Source organism: Talpa europaea (assembly GCF_964194135.1).
Source record: "Talpa europaea genome assembly, chromosome: 8".
NCBI lineage: Eukaryota > Metazoa > Chordata > Mammalia > Eulipotyphla > Talpidae > Talpa > Talpa europaea.
The window spans coordinates 71948166-71965633 of NC_140075.1; the positions used below are offsets into that span (position 1 = coordinate 71948166).

Below are 17468 nucleotides of genomic sequence, written 5' to 3' on the forward strand. Positions count from 1 at the left end.
AATGGAAAGTAATATGTAAATACAGTTTTCTTAAGGGCTATAAATATATTACTCTGTGTGAGTACATACATTTAAAAGAGTACATACCAACAGTTTTTTGCCGCACTATACTCCTTGCCTTTTCAGTTCCTGGGGAACCAGTGGTTGTTGCACTTCTCTGTCTCATTGGAGCTTGGCCAGGCTGATCACGACTCCATCCTCTAGAAAATGACTTGTCAACTGAAACTTTCTGAAATTCATGCCCAACGCCTAGAAATATAGGTTTTCAATATCAGCATATTGTCACCTAATTAATAACCTATTTAAATTATGTGAGCTACGTTTCTCAGATTGTAAGGTTTACTCATAATGAATTATAAAGTAACAAAATAAAATGCGTAATGTAAGGCATTTTTGACTTTTATTTTATGTAAAAATTCAAAGTTGATAAAGGATTTTAAAAATCACCATCAAAAACAAACTATTATACATTATCTGCCACACAATGAGTTATAATAGAAATAAAACATTTGTGCAGGCAAAAAAGGATAGGAATGAGCTAACCAATAGCCACGCTGTAGTTATCAAATCTCTATATGGCAATATAAGCCACTTAGGAAATAAATAGTGTACAAAAAAGTAGTTTTATCACATATTTACTAAGCAGGACAATAAGTTTAAGTATGACATGACTGAGATGTAATTTCTAGCTAGCAATTAAGAGTAAAAAAATAACAAACCAAGGATTATAAAAACATGTATTAATGATATAATCATTATGCTACTATCTCTCTCCCCCTTTTTAATATTAAATGCATAGTCCATGTCCAACAAATGGTTTTTTTACACAAAACTGAAAAAATGCTTTCAAAATAATTTTTCAAGTAATTCTTTTTTAACAGAGTAACACAAAGGCACTCTCTAGGTTCTATCAAGAAACAAAAATAAAACAAACAGCATTTGATAGAAAGAGAAAGAACATTTTACAAATTTTAATTTAGGTTAATTATTAAAAATAAAATACATGAGGTGTTCTGGATTACTCACGTAACTCTAGCTAGCTATGTATAGAACACTTTATCTGTCAACAAAATTAAACTGAAATCAAGAAAAATTAGAAGGTACCAAAATATTTTACTGCTGAAAATGAAGGGTAAATGAAGAAGGGAATAATTAAGAGAAAACATGATGGTCACCCACACTCTTCTCTCTTGATTTTCCCAATTATTAAAACAAATTTATACAGATCATCTCTGTAAACAACTCTTACCTTTCCCTTTATGCTTTTTTTGCTTCTGCTCACTCAGTTTATCTAATGGCAAGTCACTGAGATCCAAACTATATAAATTTCTAGCCAGAACTTTAGTTAGTGTCTCCATAGTTAGTGACCACTCAGTGGCTAACTCTTCCCAATAGGTCAATGATGACAATACTGAAAGTAAGTCATCCCAAAGTTCTCTGGAGATGTACACATTTAGATTTGCTTTGATCCAGGCAACTATAAGAGTCTATAATGACAATCAGAAATAACAATGAAATTTGTTCAAAATCAAACACTCAGTTATAAGACAATTACCAAAAAGCAAGCAGAATTTTAAATCACATAATATCTAGAACTTTTCCTTGGTAGATAATACTTATAAAAGTGATTCATACAATTATTAGTATCTACTGCGAAGTTCATTTCAACAACTGCCAACTCCCAACATTCTATCAATTAAGACAAACTGAAATCTCCCTAGAGTTGTAACTATACTTCATGCTGTATTACACTTATGTTAAATAAATGCTGCTTAAAGAGAGAAACATATCAAATGTTGAAAATGTTAAGCAGTTAATGGCTATTGAACTAAAAACCAAAATGACATTCTCAAATCAAAGATGGAAATCACATGAAATCTGAATTATTCTAAAAAAGTTCCTAAAGCTGTATTTAAAGAAATATATATTTGAAAAATCATATGTAAACTGAATAAAATTAAATTTCATTTTAAAGGCCTAACAGGGATTAAAGGTGTTCTATAATATATCAAATCACAGAATAAAAACTTATTCATAGAGGGTAGAAATTAATGAAATTTTATGGATATCTGTCAAAAATATACCCTCTTATGGAAGAAAAAAATCATAAAACAAAGTTTTTTGAAAGTTTAACATAACAAGTTTTACTGGGGAATTCACAAAAAATTCTACATTACATCTAAAGAACAGTTTAAAACAGTAATGACCAGTGACTTTCCATTCTGTCTTTAAACATTTAAACCACAAAATGTTACTCCACATAGATATTTAAAACTTTTTATTCCATAATCACCACCACTTGGTTACTTCTAATAATAAGGAAATTTTTTTAAAGGTGGGGACAAAAAAAAAAATCAAGAGTAATTTAGATAATATATGTAACTGGTTTCAAGGAATTCTTTACCACCAGCATAAAAATTTTAGGTAAACTAGTATATGTAAAAAAAAAAAACCCAAAAAAACAAAAACTTAATTTGAATGGTTATACTTATGGCCAAGAATTAAATAATTTTTTTCTTTGACATTAAGAACCATTTTATCCATGCATTTATATTTAATGTGTCATCTTAAGAAATATGGTTTTATTTTCCATAATATATTTTCATAATAAATTTTAAGTTAGTACTCCATCCTTCAGTTGGAAAACATAATATGTAACTCCTGTATAATTAAACTACCTCTGATACATCAAATAAAGAAGTGAAGAGAACAAAGTTTATGGAACTGCATGATAAGAATTATTTAGTACATTTTCACTAACTACAAAACTTCAAAGAAATTTTTTTTCCCCTAACAATCCCAGAAACTTGGAAACTCATAAAGAAAACAATCAGGCCATCACTCATGAAATTCTCTGGCAGCTTTATGAATCATACATAAGTATGCCACAAATGAGAAAAAGTATCATCAATCTGTTTTAACTTTTTTCACAGATCTGATACTTCTTTCATTTTTACTGAATACTTGTATGTATGGCAAATAACCTATTTATATAGGCAACTTTTAATTTAGTTCTGTAAGAGATCTTTCACTATGAAATGATCTTTTAAATTTTATTAACCCAGGTAATACAAGTGCAGACTCAATGAATTAAAAAAAAAATCATCTATTTGTCTATTTATCTTCTATCTATTTTATTTTTATTGCCTGGAAAAGTGGTCCTGCAAGTCGACCTGCCAAAGTCATATTTTTTTTCCCCTGGTATTGCAGAAACGCTTGTGATGGCATCTTCAGTACAGACTCGGTGACTCTGAGCAACACAAGCAGCATCTGTTCCCTTAAAGTAAAAAAGATTAATTAATGTTTCCTTCTTGTATATGCTTGCTTTTGGTTAATGATTTACTTTCAGATTAATATCTTATAAGAATGGTATTATCTTTCAGTAACTTTAATATCAAATATTTTTCAAATTTTTATAATTCTTTAAATGTTAACATTTAATATTCCATGTTGTATGTCTGCACCAGACACTTTAAAACCATTTTTTCAGCCGCAATACTCTCCCATCAAATAAAAATTTATGCAAAGGTTGATCAATTGGAGGTGAGAATGTGGCAAATGTGCCAACCCTCTACCCCCCACAAATCAAGTAGAGATTGTCAAAAGCTGTTTGAAGAACACTCATCTATCCACACAACATTGCTATTCCTTGACACCTGTCCATCTAATCCAAAACGACCACATATCTAGAATTGTACCAGGCTTAATTTTGAAAAATAACATTATAATTTTAAGATGGCCAGATCATGAGTCTAATATGTAATCAAAGACCATCGGTTTATCCCTTTAGTTTGGACATTTTTTAAACCTTTATTCTCTTGGGCACTGTAAGTAAATCAATCCTAATATCCTCACCTTGCCTCTTTCTCCTAGATGTTTTTTTATCAAGATCATTAAACTACCTTATTTACACTTGACAATTCGAAAATTGATTCAATCATGTGTGAGAAAGAGGCTGACAAGGGAATTTCAATTGGGTATACAGCCAGGCTAACAGCCCAAGTTTCTATCACAGCCTCCTCATCTTTTGCTTATTTGCAGGCCCATTCCAGGCATAACAATATGTGGGACAGCCTATATGAGAAAAGTGGCAGAGGCAGCAATAGATCCCAGACCTAGATGTCATGGTTTTTCTAGGAAGTGAGGGCTAAATAATATAGAAAAATTTCACACAATGAAAATATATTGAATATATTAACAACAAAAGCATGTATTCGTTCATAAAAAAAAAAAAGATACCACATTTGTAATTTTGGTCTTCTAGCTTACCTATATGAAATGAAAACCTACTTGAAATCAACGATATGTACAGTATAGATTTTCCAAATAATTCTTATTTAATTTGTGGTCAAAAAATTCATTCAAATATCAGATCTCTCACTTTCTAATATAATAATGACTTTAAAATATACAGAAAGCCTTGTAAATTCAATGTAAATATGTCAGTAAACACAACTCCAAAGGAATTTATAAAAATTAAGAAAAAAATTCTAAAATTGTGTTTCAAATAGAAAGTGTCTCACTTTAACCTGGCTCACATTGAATGAAAGCATATATAAAGGAAAAATGAGGGGTGGGGCAGAGGACTAACAAAAGAATGATTTAATGTAGTATCATTACTAGATAATAATTACTTGGGCTCTGAAGAGTACCTTATCCAAACCTCAGCTGTGTGAATAAGGACAGGTGCCTAAGAAGTACTGTATAAAATACAAATATTAGTTATTTCATAGGGTGCTACAAAGATTAAGAAAGAAAAAATTGTGCTTAAAAGATATTTGACACAGAAAAGTGCTCCAGATAAGTTACTGGCAAAAACTAGTTCTAGATTTAACTATTTTAAGTGTTAACAAGGTATTTTTTTCAAAATAGTCATTTTTTCCATGTGTAGCAAAACATAAATTAGGCACACCCTTTGACTATGTACTCCCACATTTTAAGAATGAGTCAAAGGAGGAAATATTATATACGTACAAAGCTATTAACTATCTTTCCCTTCTCTAATAACAAAATAACTATAATTGATTATGAAAATTATGGTACATACACAAAGTACAATACTATGTAACTAGTTAGATTATATTTTATATATTAAAAAAAAAGTTCCATCTGTCTATATATAAAGGTATAGACTACACTTTTGGGGCCTCTCACTTCAGTGAGATGAAAATTTATGCAAATAATTGAGAGAGTAAGAAAATTTTGACAAGAAGTATAACAGAGGTACAAATACAAAACGAAAGGAAAGAAAAATATCAGTAAGCATATACGGGAAGAGGGAAATAAAGTCTAAAAGACAATTATGATGACAAAATGAAAAGATGATTAGATTTAGGTTTTGTAAAGAAAAGTCCAGAACATCCTTAGGAAAGAACAATTTGATAAAGCTTTTAGAAAGCAGGATTCCATCCTATAGGGTGAACTTTAGGTTAAAATATGGTAGCTGATTGTACATGGTCTTGAATGCGAGGTGGAGGAATCAGGTATTCATAATATATCATTTACTTCTTCATTCATTCACACTTTCATAAATTCATTTATTCAAATGAGAATGCATTCCTGTATTCATTCCTTGGGGTTAGAGTAGGGTAGGTCATTGTATGTTCACTTTATAAAGATAATCCAATGGTTCTTGTGGAATTTTGATAAAAGATATTTGAGATAGTGAAGATGACTATTGTTTCCATCATTATTTCATAAAATATTGCATTTATTCCTTCATTAATAGAAGACTAGAGACTTCTATTTATCTATTTTTTACTGTAAGAAGCCCTATTCCCAGTCACTATAGCCTCTAAAAACTACTCATAGAAACAGTTAAAAAAGATAAATGTTTTACCAAGTCTTTTTGTCCATTGACACTTGCACAACCATGAATCGATAAATGTTAAGAATACGTTTACACATATCTGTATGCTCATCCAGAAGATTTCTTATTTCATTTGCAGGTTCAAGAAGAAATATGTTTGATGAATTTATAATAAACACCTAAGATAAAAGAAATCATTAGTTATTCATTAAAGAATTCAATGGCATATTTCTTAATCAAATACAAAAACTACAATGCTATAGAATGAGTAAAAGGAAGAAACAGTGTCTCTTGCGTGTATGTATATATAATGCGATCTACACTGTGTGATCTACAACAAACTCAAAAGCTTAAGATTGTAGTTAATTTTTATCATACTTCTACCACTAGCTTGCTATCCAAAATTTAAATTAATTAAACCTATTTTTTTTTTAAAGAGGCACGTATTTTATTTATTTATTTGTTTGTTTGTTTATACATGCACTGGGTACAGTCAGAAGCGCGGGAGGGTGAGAGAATTCACCAGAGCCAGAGCGGGGAGCAGAGCAGGCAGAAGGACCGAAGTACACTGCTGAGGGGAGCAGCGGGCGGCAGGAGAGGTCTGCGCCCCATGTGGGACCCTCCTCCGGTGGGCGGGGAGCGGAGCAGCTTGGGATCGAACCGGCGCTGCAGGGGACGCCGGGAGCCTCGCAACCCAGCGCTCAACCGCTGCGCCAGCGGGGAGGCCCTAATTAAACCTATTTTTGTATTTATCTAATCACATACAAATTTGGTTGTAGACACCCAAAGAAAACAAACCAAGTGAAAATACAGAATTTTTCATAACTGAGTTTTATTATAACCCTAACACTGTCATAAAATTAAAAAAAAAGTACAAATAATTTAGGGTAAAAGATACATAAATAAGAAAGTCTGAATGAGATGTTAAAAACCTTTTTTTTCATGTTTATGGTTATGTGTATGTGTTTTAGTAACAACAGCGTGCAAAAACTATTATGCATGAGGAGCCATCAATGTTATCTTTAATTAAATTTCTTATATCAAATCATTAATTGTATTCTGTTATTGAGGACAAACTTGAAATGCTAACAGCTAGATGTCAAGGCTCTCAAGTACTTTGGAAGATCAGAATAATACATCTACTATGACCTAGAAAATTTACATTTTCTGTACCTATAATTCTGGTGAAAATCCCCTGGATAAACTACATAACAAAATACAGTTGTAAAATATGTGAGGAAAAAATATTAAACTAACTTTAAAATTGTGTAAAAAGCTGACTGTATATTTAGCAATTCTGATCAAGAGAAGCAAGAGAGAAGTGCAAATAAATATTACAAATTATATTAAGGACTTAATTATATATCCAGTAGAGAATTTTTAAATTATACAGTCAAAGGATGAATGAGATCAACAAGAGAATAAATTTAAGTTAAAAAGAGACCCAAGAACTGAGTCTTGGGCACTTTAACATGCAGAGGTCATAGAATTATAGAAATAGCAATTAAATAAAATCTAAGAAGCCAATGAGTTAGGAGAAAAACAGGAAGGAATTCTATTTTGAAGACCAATTGAACAGTTTCAACATTGAGGGAATGATATACTCTATAAAATGCTCCTGAGAAGTCCAGTAAGATTATGATTGGAGGGGCCTCCCCGGTGGCGCAGCGGTTGAGCGCTGGGTTGCGAAGCTGCCCGCGGCCTCTGCGGCGCCGGTTCGATCCCCGGCTGCTCCCCGGCCACCGGAGGAGGGTCCCACGTGGCGCGCAGACCTCTCCTGCCGCCCGCTGCTCCCCTCGGCAGTGTACTTCGGTCCTTCTGCCTGCTCTGCTCCCCGCTCTGGCTCTGGTGAATTCTCTCACCCTCCCGCGCTTCGGACTGTACCCAGTGCATGTATAAACAAAACAAACAAACAAACCAGCAAACAAATAAATAAAGCATGCCTCTATAAAAGGAAAGAAAAAAAAAAGATTATGATTGGAAAATGTTCATTTAATAATGTGAAGGTCACATGTGACCTTGACAAGAACAGTCACATTTATAAAATGAATATAATGAAATCCTACAAATAGGTAAGAGACATGCAACGGAATAACAGAAAAAGCATGAAAAAGGCAATTCAAAGATGAGAAAAGAAGCTTATCTTCAGTAGTGATGAAGGGAGGACAAATTAAAAAAGGAAAACACAAACTTAAAAAATGAGATTACCCACATATATATATGTGAGCAACAGAACTTAAAATCTGAGTATACAAATAATGGGAAGCATATAAGAAAATTAGAATCCACAACACTACTGGAGGGAATATTAATTATTATAACCATGTTGGAGAAAATTGGCACTAATATTATGTGAAAGTAAAGCAGATAATGTACATATCCTTTTACCCAACTTCTAGGCATAGATACTAGGGAAATTCTCCCATATGTGCAAAAAAAAAGAGAAAAAGAAAAAAATAGATGCATAAGAATGCTAAATGTAACACTATCACAATAGTGAAAAATTGGAATCAAGTAAAAACCATAAACAGATAAATGAATAAAATATGAAATAATCACAAACTGCAACACCACAAAGTAAAATGAAGTAAGGTGAGGCATCAACAACAAATCTAAAAAACTAATGGTTAATGCAAAAAGTAAGTTGTAGATGATAGTACAACATGGGACAATTTATATATATTTTAAAACTGCCTATAAAAATAACATGTAATGTCACTGATAATTTATTATAAAGTAATAGTGATGGAAAAACATAATTAACATGCACAATAGATAAGAGTGGTGAATTTAATACATTAAAAACTTTAATATACATTAAAATACTGAAGTATGTGTTTGAAATACTTAGTGATTATCTATTGTTTTGTAAGTAGCTAAAAAGTGATCCACCTGCAAAACTGCCTGGGTACCAGCTCGTATATTTTGTTCTGTAGCTTCTTCAGAGGCATTACAAAGAACATCTTGGTAGGAACCATTTTTTGCCCAAGTGGAATTTCGAACGTGATCAACAATATTCGTCCCATTTTCCTAAAGGAAAATTTTAAATACTTGATGAATAAAGAATATTGCAACAAGACAGTAAGCTGAGAAGTAAACTGGAAATTACTGGTCCCACTGCTAAGCATCTTCTCAAAATAAAAGATTTCTTATTTGACTATAAAAGCAAAGTAAGTTCATTGTAAAAAAGGCTCACAATGACAAAAACAAAGTAAAAAATCATCCATAAAGACTATAGATTATATTGTTTCAGATACAGGCATTTTCCTATGCATTGAATGTATAAACCTCTCCTCTGAACACTTACACACTCAAGAATGGGACTATATTATTTAGAGTTCTGTGTAAGATGGAATTCTGTTTTACATGAAATGCCAGAATCCAAATAACTTAAACAGAAAATGGCTTATATTTATCCTACTTAAAATTAGTAAATTCCCCATTATCCCAACATTTATAAATATTAATACTTCAAACTACTTTTTCTAGTTTTCTGCTTGGGTTTTAGCTATCAAAGGTTTTACAAAATAAGAATTTCCTAAGGTGAAAAGCCAAACAAATTTTACTCACTGTTTTGTTCTCATTTAAGTTTCATCCTACTTTCTGCTTCTGGATCACTGACAAATATATGCAAATAATTATTTTAAAGTATTTTGTCAAGAACTAATAATTGCTATACGCAGGAGGTTTAGTCTAACACAAACTAGTCTTCCATCACCAGAAGCAGTACTGGAAATCAGCTCTACATACCAGATTATTTATCTACTCAGAAGATGGTTTATCTTTTGCTATTAGAAAAACTTTACAAGAAAGAATTCAGAATATTGGTTTGTGTGGATTCCCACTTTCTTTACTAAAACAAGAGCAATTGTAATTTAATAATTACCCTAAGAGGTATGGTTCCACAACATCCATTTTTATCTCAACAATAACTGAATCAATATATAATAAGCCTCATTATTAATTTTTTAAGAGTTGTGACATCAAAGAACACTGTGACAGGATATTAAAGTAACCTCTAGATTATCTAAATTGCAATATATCCTGAAAGATATCTTTAGCTTTCCATTTAGTAAGTATGTGTGTGCTAATACAATACTATACTTTTATGAAAATCTATTAAATTTATACTAAAAATAGATAAATCTTATGTTACCTCTTCTCTTTTTTCTCCTTCTTCCATTGAAGTAGCATGATCTGTGACATTTTCAATGCAAGGTAGTTCTGAGGAGGAGATCACAATTTCTTCAGGTTCTTGCATAAACAAAGGTTTTTCTTCTTGCTGGATCCATTCTTGATACACCTTTACCACTTTTCTCATAGCTGCTGCTTCACAAATTGGTAATAAAAATGCCTAGTGAAAATAAGAAAATGAAATGACACCATTTTCTTTGCCACAAATTACTAAAACATCCATTTATATCCTATTATAAAATGTGAGATAAAAATGACTTATCTCAAGTTCAAAATTTATGGTCAGAGAAAGCCTTTTGTAACGAAATAATCTGAAAATATACTAAAACAGAAATGCTTTGGGGGAAAGGACACAGAAACATCAATTCCAAAGAACACCTGCACCCCTATGTTTATGGCAGCACTATTTACAATAGCTAAGCTTTGGAAACAACCCAAATGCCCAAAAATAGATTGACTGGATCAAGAAGATGTGGTACATATACACCATGGAATATTACCCAGCATTCAAAAAAGATAAACACATGCAATTTGCAGCAACATGGATGGCGCTGGAAGGGATCCTGCTCAGCGAAATAAGCCAGAAAGAAAAGAAAAATACCGGATGGTCTCACTCATAGCAGGAATCTAGAAAACTTAAATAAGGGACCAGGAAAAAGAATAACTATAAGAAAGAAAATATCAGGGCCTCCCCGGTGGCTCAATGGTTGAGCGCTGGATTGTGAGGCTGCCCGCAGCCTCTGCAGTGCCAGTTCGATCCCCGGCCACCGGGTGAGGGCCCCACATGGTGCGCAGACCTCTCCTGCCGCGCCCGCTGCTCCCCTCAGCAGTGTACTTCGTCAGTCTGCCTGCTCTGCTCTTCTCTCACCCTCCCGCGCGCTGACTGTACCCAGTGCTTGTATAAATAAATAAATCTTAAAAAAAAAAAAAGCCACATTAGCAAACACCTCTTACTTCTATAGACTTTAAAAAAAAAAAAAAGAAAAAGAAAATACCAAATCAACAAACAACTATGAACCAGAGACACTCTATGGGGGGTGTGGGATGGGGAAAGGAGGAGTTGGGGTCAAAATAAAGGGGTTGTAATTGTAAGGGGAATATAAAAATAAAATTTAAATAAAAAAAGCTAAAATTTAGTATTATGTCTTTTCTTGATTAAATGCAAGAGTTCATTTACATTTGAAAATCAAATATGATTAAATTGTGTGAATTAAGATAAAACAAATATGTGCATAAATATATAACTGAATAAAAATTGACATCATCTTAAGGAGTTGTAAAGGAGCTAAGAACCCACAAATCTGAATGTATATTTGTTTCCATTACTGACCAGCCTGCTCTTGTTCTTAAGAAAAAATATTTTATAACTCAAAAAAAAAAAAAAAAAAAAGAAATGCTTTGGGGGGATAAAAACTGATTTAAAGTACCAAGAGCGAAGATTTGTTTCAATTGCACTAAGAATGAAAATATTCCTTGTTTCATGAAATAATTGTGTTTCTACAAAGCAAAATTCAAGTTTTCATGATAGGTCACATTTTTGTAACTAATATTTTGTTTAAGGATTACTATCACAATAAATTTTAATAAAAATATTTTAATTAAAACAAATTAAACTTTATCCAAGAAGTAATAAAAACCACATTCAAGGGGAGTTTAGCTTTTCCAAGTGCCTAAAGAAAAAAGGTTACAGTTTTTGTATTACATTTTGCATGAAGTTATGTAAATTAAATAACAACACAAAATATTCAGAAATTATAAAGTATTCTTATAGTCATTCTTTTCTTCATGTAATTTCTGGGTTGCATTAACTTTAATAATTTTGTCATCATAAAAATACTAATAGTCACAGTGAAATTTTTTTACAAAATTTAGTCATACAAAAACAAAACAGTAAAAATTCTCAATCTCACTATCCAAAGTACTTTGCTTACACATTTGTGTGTGTTTACATTTTCACATATCTGATGGGTACATCGCAATGTTACTTATCTGAATTTTCATCCTTCAAATTTTCATGTCTTTCCTCTCTACTCTTCTGGCCTTCTCTTTTCACCTGACTACTCAATTTTTCAGTTATAGCTTAAATGTCACTATACCAGATAAGTCTTCAGTGACAACCCTCATTCTGAGTTTTAAGTTCATAGCAGAATTGAGCAGAAAATATTGAAGACTGTTGATCTGATCACATAATTCAGTGGCTCCCATTAAATTTTCATGTAAAATGCAAACTGTTCATTGAAGTCTATGAATACTGCATGATAGAACTCCTGTGTCTCTCATCCCTTACCATTCTTTTTTAATTTTATCTATTTTTTACATCATTTTTCATTTTTGCACAATGTATGCATTTTCATCTTGGTTATAGTCCAGAACTTCAGCCACACTGTTTTTTACTTATCAGGCATGCCAAGCTCACTATTTATTTTAATGCTTTTCATTGAGTTGACATTGGCTGACATTGTTTGCATTTTCTAAGCATAAGCCCCCTCCCACTTCAGCTGTTGTTGCCATAGTGCCCCCACTACCAAAGTCCCTTGTCTCTCTCCTCTTTGTTCTTGCCCCTCCCCTTCATCCTCACCCTCTGGTTGCCTCCATTCTGTAGTGAGCTTTCAAGGATTAGTTTTTCTGTTCGGCTTTATTTTTCTGTATTCCACATGTGAATGATACCATCCATATCTGTTTTTCTCCTTCTGATTAATTTTGCTTAGCATAGTCCCTTCCACCACAGCCCATTATGCCTCCCTTCCTCCCTTTTACTGCCCCTCCTCGAAACCCTCCCCAATTGGTGTATCAGTTCTGTAGTGAGCTATCAAGGGTTATTTTTTCAGCTTGTCTTTATCTTTATATTCCACTAATATTCCATATTAGTGACACCATCGGTATTTATATTTCTTCTTCTGGCCTGTTTCTCACAAAATTTCTATATAATTGAGAATGTGTACTTGGGAATTTCTAGATATCTTTATGTAAAATACTGTTTACCATTATCCTTTCATGCTCCATTCACATAGCTGCAAATGGCATGAGTTTATCTTTTTTGATTGCTAAGTAATATTGTGTTGTGTATACCACAACATTTTGATTCACTCATTTTAAACAAAAATCTTAAGGATACACAGAACTCAACAACACAGTAAGTTTACTCTATCAGACCTCAATGATCACTGAACTAAACAGAAAGGAATACATTTTCTTTTTTTAAAAAAATTTTTTTTTTAATAGAGGCATGTTTTACTTATTTATTTATTTGTTTGTTTGTTTTGTTTAAACATGCACTGGGTACAGTCAGAAGCGCGGGAGGGTGAGAGAATTCACCAGAGCCAGAGTGGGGAGCAGAGCAGGCAGAAGGACCGAAGTACACTGCTGAGGGGAGCAGTGGGCGGCAGGAGAGGTCTGCGCGCCATGTGGGACCCTCCTCCGGTGGCCAGGGAGCAGCCGGGGATTGAACCGGCGCCGCAGAGGCCGCGGGCAGCTTCGCAACCCAGCGCTCAACCGCTGCGCCACGGGGGAGGCCCTGAAAGGAATACATTTTCAAGTACACAGAATATTTATGAGAACTGTCTATATAATGGACCATAAGTTTTAACAAATTAAATAATTAGTATTGTACAAACTGAAATCTTTAAAGAAAGCAGAGTTACTTTAGAAATTAGTAAAAAACTAAAAGAATCTATTATATTTGGAAGATGCACATTTTTAAACTAATCAAAGAACATGAAAATCAGAAAATATTTCAAACTATATAGTTACAATAATGTTATGAATCAAAATTTGCAGAATGCAGCTAAAGCAGTATTAAAATATATATTAATAGCCTAAAATGTTTAACTGAGAAAAATGTGAGGTTGAAATGAAAGTTACGGAAAAAAACACCAAGAAAAATCAAGAAAAGTAAAAAGAAGTAACAAGGAGCAAAAACTAGTAAAAGGGTACACAAAAAGAGGACCAACAGAGAGCAAATATGCAGCTTTCATAAGGCCTGGTTCCCTTTCCCACAAAATTTCTATGTAATTGAGAATGTGTACTTGGAATTTCTAGATATCTTTATGTAAAATTGCTTATTCTATTTTCCCTCCCTTTACCCCTATCTCTTTCTTTTAGTCCCTAGATAATAACTCCCTTAAGCAACTTTAATTTTCGGATACTGTAGAGGACAGGAGTGAGCCTGATAAAGGCAATACAAACACCACTTGTTATATTCATAAGCCACTTTTCACTTACCAAAGTAAAGGATAAAATAAATTTACTATAATTTGTCAATCAACTGAGAGGAAGAAAATAAGTCAATAAGTAAGAAAGTTACTGTATTATCTAAATGAGTATGGGAGGGGAGAAATTATTAAACAAATAATTTTTTTTTACCTGACGAAATATCTCTGTGACAAAATTTACATTACTTCTTTTAGAAGAAAAAACTCTGCGGACTATTTCAATATCTGTGAGATGTTCTTCATCAATACTACAGAGACTAGATGAGCTAGGTTCTCGCTCTGTTAGAGTGCTTGTATTGGAATGAGATTGTTCTGGTTCTGCAGTTCTATCTGTTTTATCAGCATTATCATTTCTGTTTTCTTCTCTGGATACCAAACTAGCAGCTGCTCTCTAAAAGAAAAACAAAAAGTGAAAAATGTAATAATTATTCAACTGGGTCTTTGATTTTTTTTTTTAAATATATATTTTATTTATGCATACAAGAGCTGGGGTATAGGCCAGAGGTGCGGGGGGTGGTGGGGGGGTGAGAGATTCACCAGAGACAGAGTGGGGAACAGGCAGACTGAATGAAATACACTGGTGAGGGGAGCAGCAGGCAAGTCAGGAGAGGTCTGCTGCACCATGTGGGTTGCTCCTTGGCTGGCAGGGGATAGAACTCGTGCTGCAGAGGCTGCTGACTGCTTCATAGTGCTGTGCTTAACCCCTTGCGCCACCAGGGAGGCCCAGGGTCTTTGATTTTTAATAGTAAATACTGGCAGAATCCAAAGTATGCACAAGTAATTCATAGCACTGTTTAATAACCAGACATAGTTTAATTTAGGATATACTCTAAATAATGGTAAATAACTCAACATTTAGAAATACTCAGTAATCATCTGCAAACAACTAGACCTACAAACAATTAGATTTTTAGTACATTTGCAAAGCAAACAAGTTACTAATTAAAGTTAGGTAAAAGAATAATGCAGATATGGTTAGTTTAGCTCTTCCATAACAAGCAAATAACAGTAGGCTATTTATTCAATGAAATAGTAATGTTTAAAATAATCTCTATTTTACTTTAGATGAAAATTACACAAACACTGTAAAAACTTTTTAAGAAAAAAGGAACAGAAGAAAAACTGTGACACAAGTAAAAGTGAAGCTAAAAGAAAATATTGGAAAACTCCATATTCTAATAACCTAGTAAGATTTTCATTGAATAGACAAAAAGCCTTAAATTGTGGATAAAGAATTTATCCACTCCTGTCATAGCAGTAGCATTATTCCATAGTATAATAAATTAAATGGAACATGATGGAGGATTATTAGTGGTGGACAGGATATGGAAAAAAAACATTTGTAGAGGTTCAAACCTATAACCCCCAAAGCAGATACAATGAAATAAACCTACTTTACCTCAATAAACATAATGTGACAACATGTGTTTCTACACTTAATAATTCTTTGTGGATACCTTGGATCAAAGTTTTAGAGAAAACACACCACACAGTCTGCTATACATAAATAGAAGGCTAAGGGAACTGTAAGTCATATTTTGTGAATGCTAACAAACACTTTATACCGCCACTTAATTTTTTAAAGGTATAAGAAGTCACACAAAAAACATACATGTAGTAAGATATTTATAATTGAGGAAATAAGAGAAAAAAGTAAGAAACTACTTCAATATACACACATTCAGGAAAAATGCACATTTATTTAAAAAAGAGGGAAACAAAGTAAAAATAAATTTTACGTATTAGCTCCTCCATTCTATAACTGTGTAAGTTTATATCACATTTCTAAACTTGGTGTCCTGAATGAAAAATGGCAGAAAGAGATGGGATACAACTTTAAATAAGTAGTCTGTTAATGCCCAGAAATCTAAAAAGAGCTATAAAGTCCTACAATCATTTGTCTGCAAATTATTTCCCATTTTAAGAATTTATTGATACAATTTAGAACATTTTTACTTGTATAATTCAGGATATTTTTAGTACTATAAAATGAAAATAAAATACAGAAATAAATCAGAAGCAGAGATTCATACATGACTAAATTTCTCCTATATCATCCAAATTGTATTTATAAAGAAAACTATTGATTCCATAATTGCTAAAGTTTATATTTACCAAATATATTTACATTAGGAGATAATCATCGCTATTTGTTTTAAACATATTCTATATCTAAGGCAACGAGAATCACTAGACAAAATCTCTTAATAAGTAATTGCTAATTTTAACAGGCTTACCCCATATATATATTACCTGAATATTCTTTGGCAAGACTTCACCTTCCATTCCTGGAATATGAGGTCCTGTATGTGGCTTTGGTTCAAGCCAGAAAGAAACCAGCCAACGAATGACAATAACGCGAGCCTTTATGAAAGGCTCCTTTGTACAATAGATTGCTTCATTGGTTTCAGCATCCTTTTTCACCATGACATAATGTGGCTTTGGTCTCATCTGTGGAATATCTATGCAAAATAACAAAAACCAAAGTAAGACCAGATTTATGATGAGATAAATCTATATTTTTAAACATTTGCAAAAATGTTCATGATACCCTAAGTTTAGAAATCAATTTCATATGGCATTTTAAAATAATTTGCTAGACATTAGGATGGAACTTAGAAGAATGAATCACATATTCCTGGATGATAAATGGAAACAAGCTTTTTTTGGTAAAAATATCATTAAAAAGCTCAATAAATCCTATATAAGAAAATAGAAACTTCCAGAGTCATTTAAAGTTAACAAGAACATGTTTCAATTAACCTATGACTGAGACACGTATTTTTAAGGCATACAAAGTATGAGAATTTTCCCTTGATTTTTACAGCCTATTTTCAAAGTAAGTATTATTATCAAATGGTAAAGGCTTGCTACTGTGACTAGTATATGTCATTTCTACGAGTCTTAGTGGTTTTCGTTGAGCATGTTAGTTGCTTAAACTTAGCAGTTTAAAATAGGTTCATGTTTCTGCAAAAAAGGACATTTCCACATCAGACTGCCAGCGCTTTCTATCTACATATTGAAGAGGTCTGCTTCTAATCCAGGATTTGTTCATAAGTCTCTAGTTTCAAGTCTACAACTATTATCTTGGCACATTCATTATATATTGGAAAAGACATGATCAAAATATATAACAAATTAGTGTAATTATTCACACTAAACTGAACCCATGAGGAGTCTTAAAAAGAAAATTTAGGGCCTTCCCGGTGGCACAGCGGTTGAGCGCTGGGTTGCGAAGCTGCCCGCAGCCTCTG

General features: G+C 32.7%; 1 protein-coding gene across 3 annotated transcripts in view; it reads right to left on the bottom strand.

The window, feature by feature from the left end:
* The window catches only part of RALGAPA1 (Ral GTPase activating protein catalytic subunit alpha 1), a gene marked incomplete at both ends in the record, with an annotated part of 206636 nt that overhangs the window by 136931 nt on the left and 52237 nt on the right, over positions 1–17468 (bottom strand). For all 3 annotated transcript variants that reach the window (XM_084241386.1, XM_084241384.1, XM_084241385.1), the window contains 8 exons: positions 88–249; positions 1250–1487; positions 3148–3277; positions 5840–5988; positions 8702–8839; positions 9966–10163; positions 14366–14605; positions 16468–16676. In XM_084241386.1, coding sequence (XP_084097512.1) covers positions 88–249; positions 1250–1487; positions 3148–3277; positions 5840–5988; positions 8702–8839; positions 9966–10163; positions 14366–14605; positions 16468–16676 — 1464 coding nt within the window. The remainder of the gene's footprint in view (positions 1–87; positions 250–1249; positions 1488–3147; positions 3278–5839; positions 5989–8701; positions 8840–9965; positions 10164–14365; positions 14606–16467; positions 16677–17468) is intronic.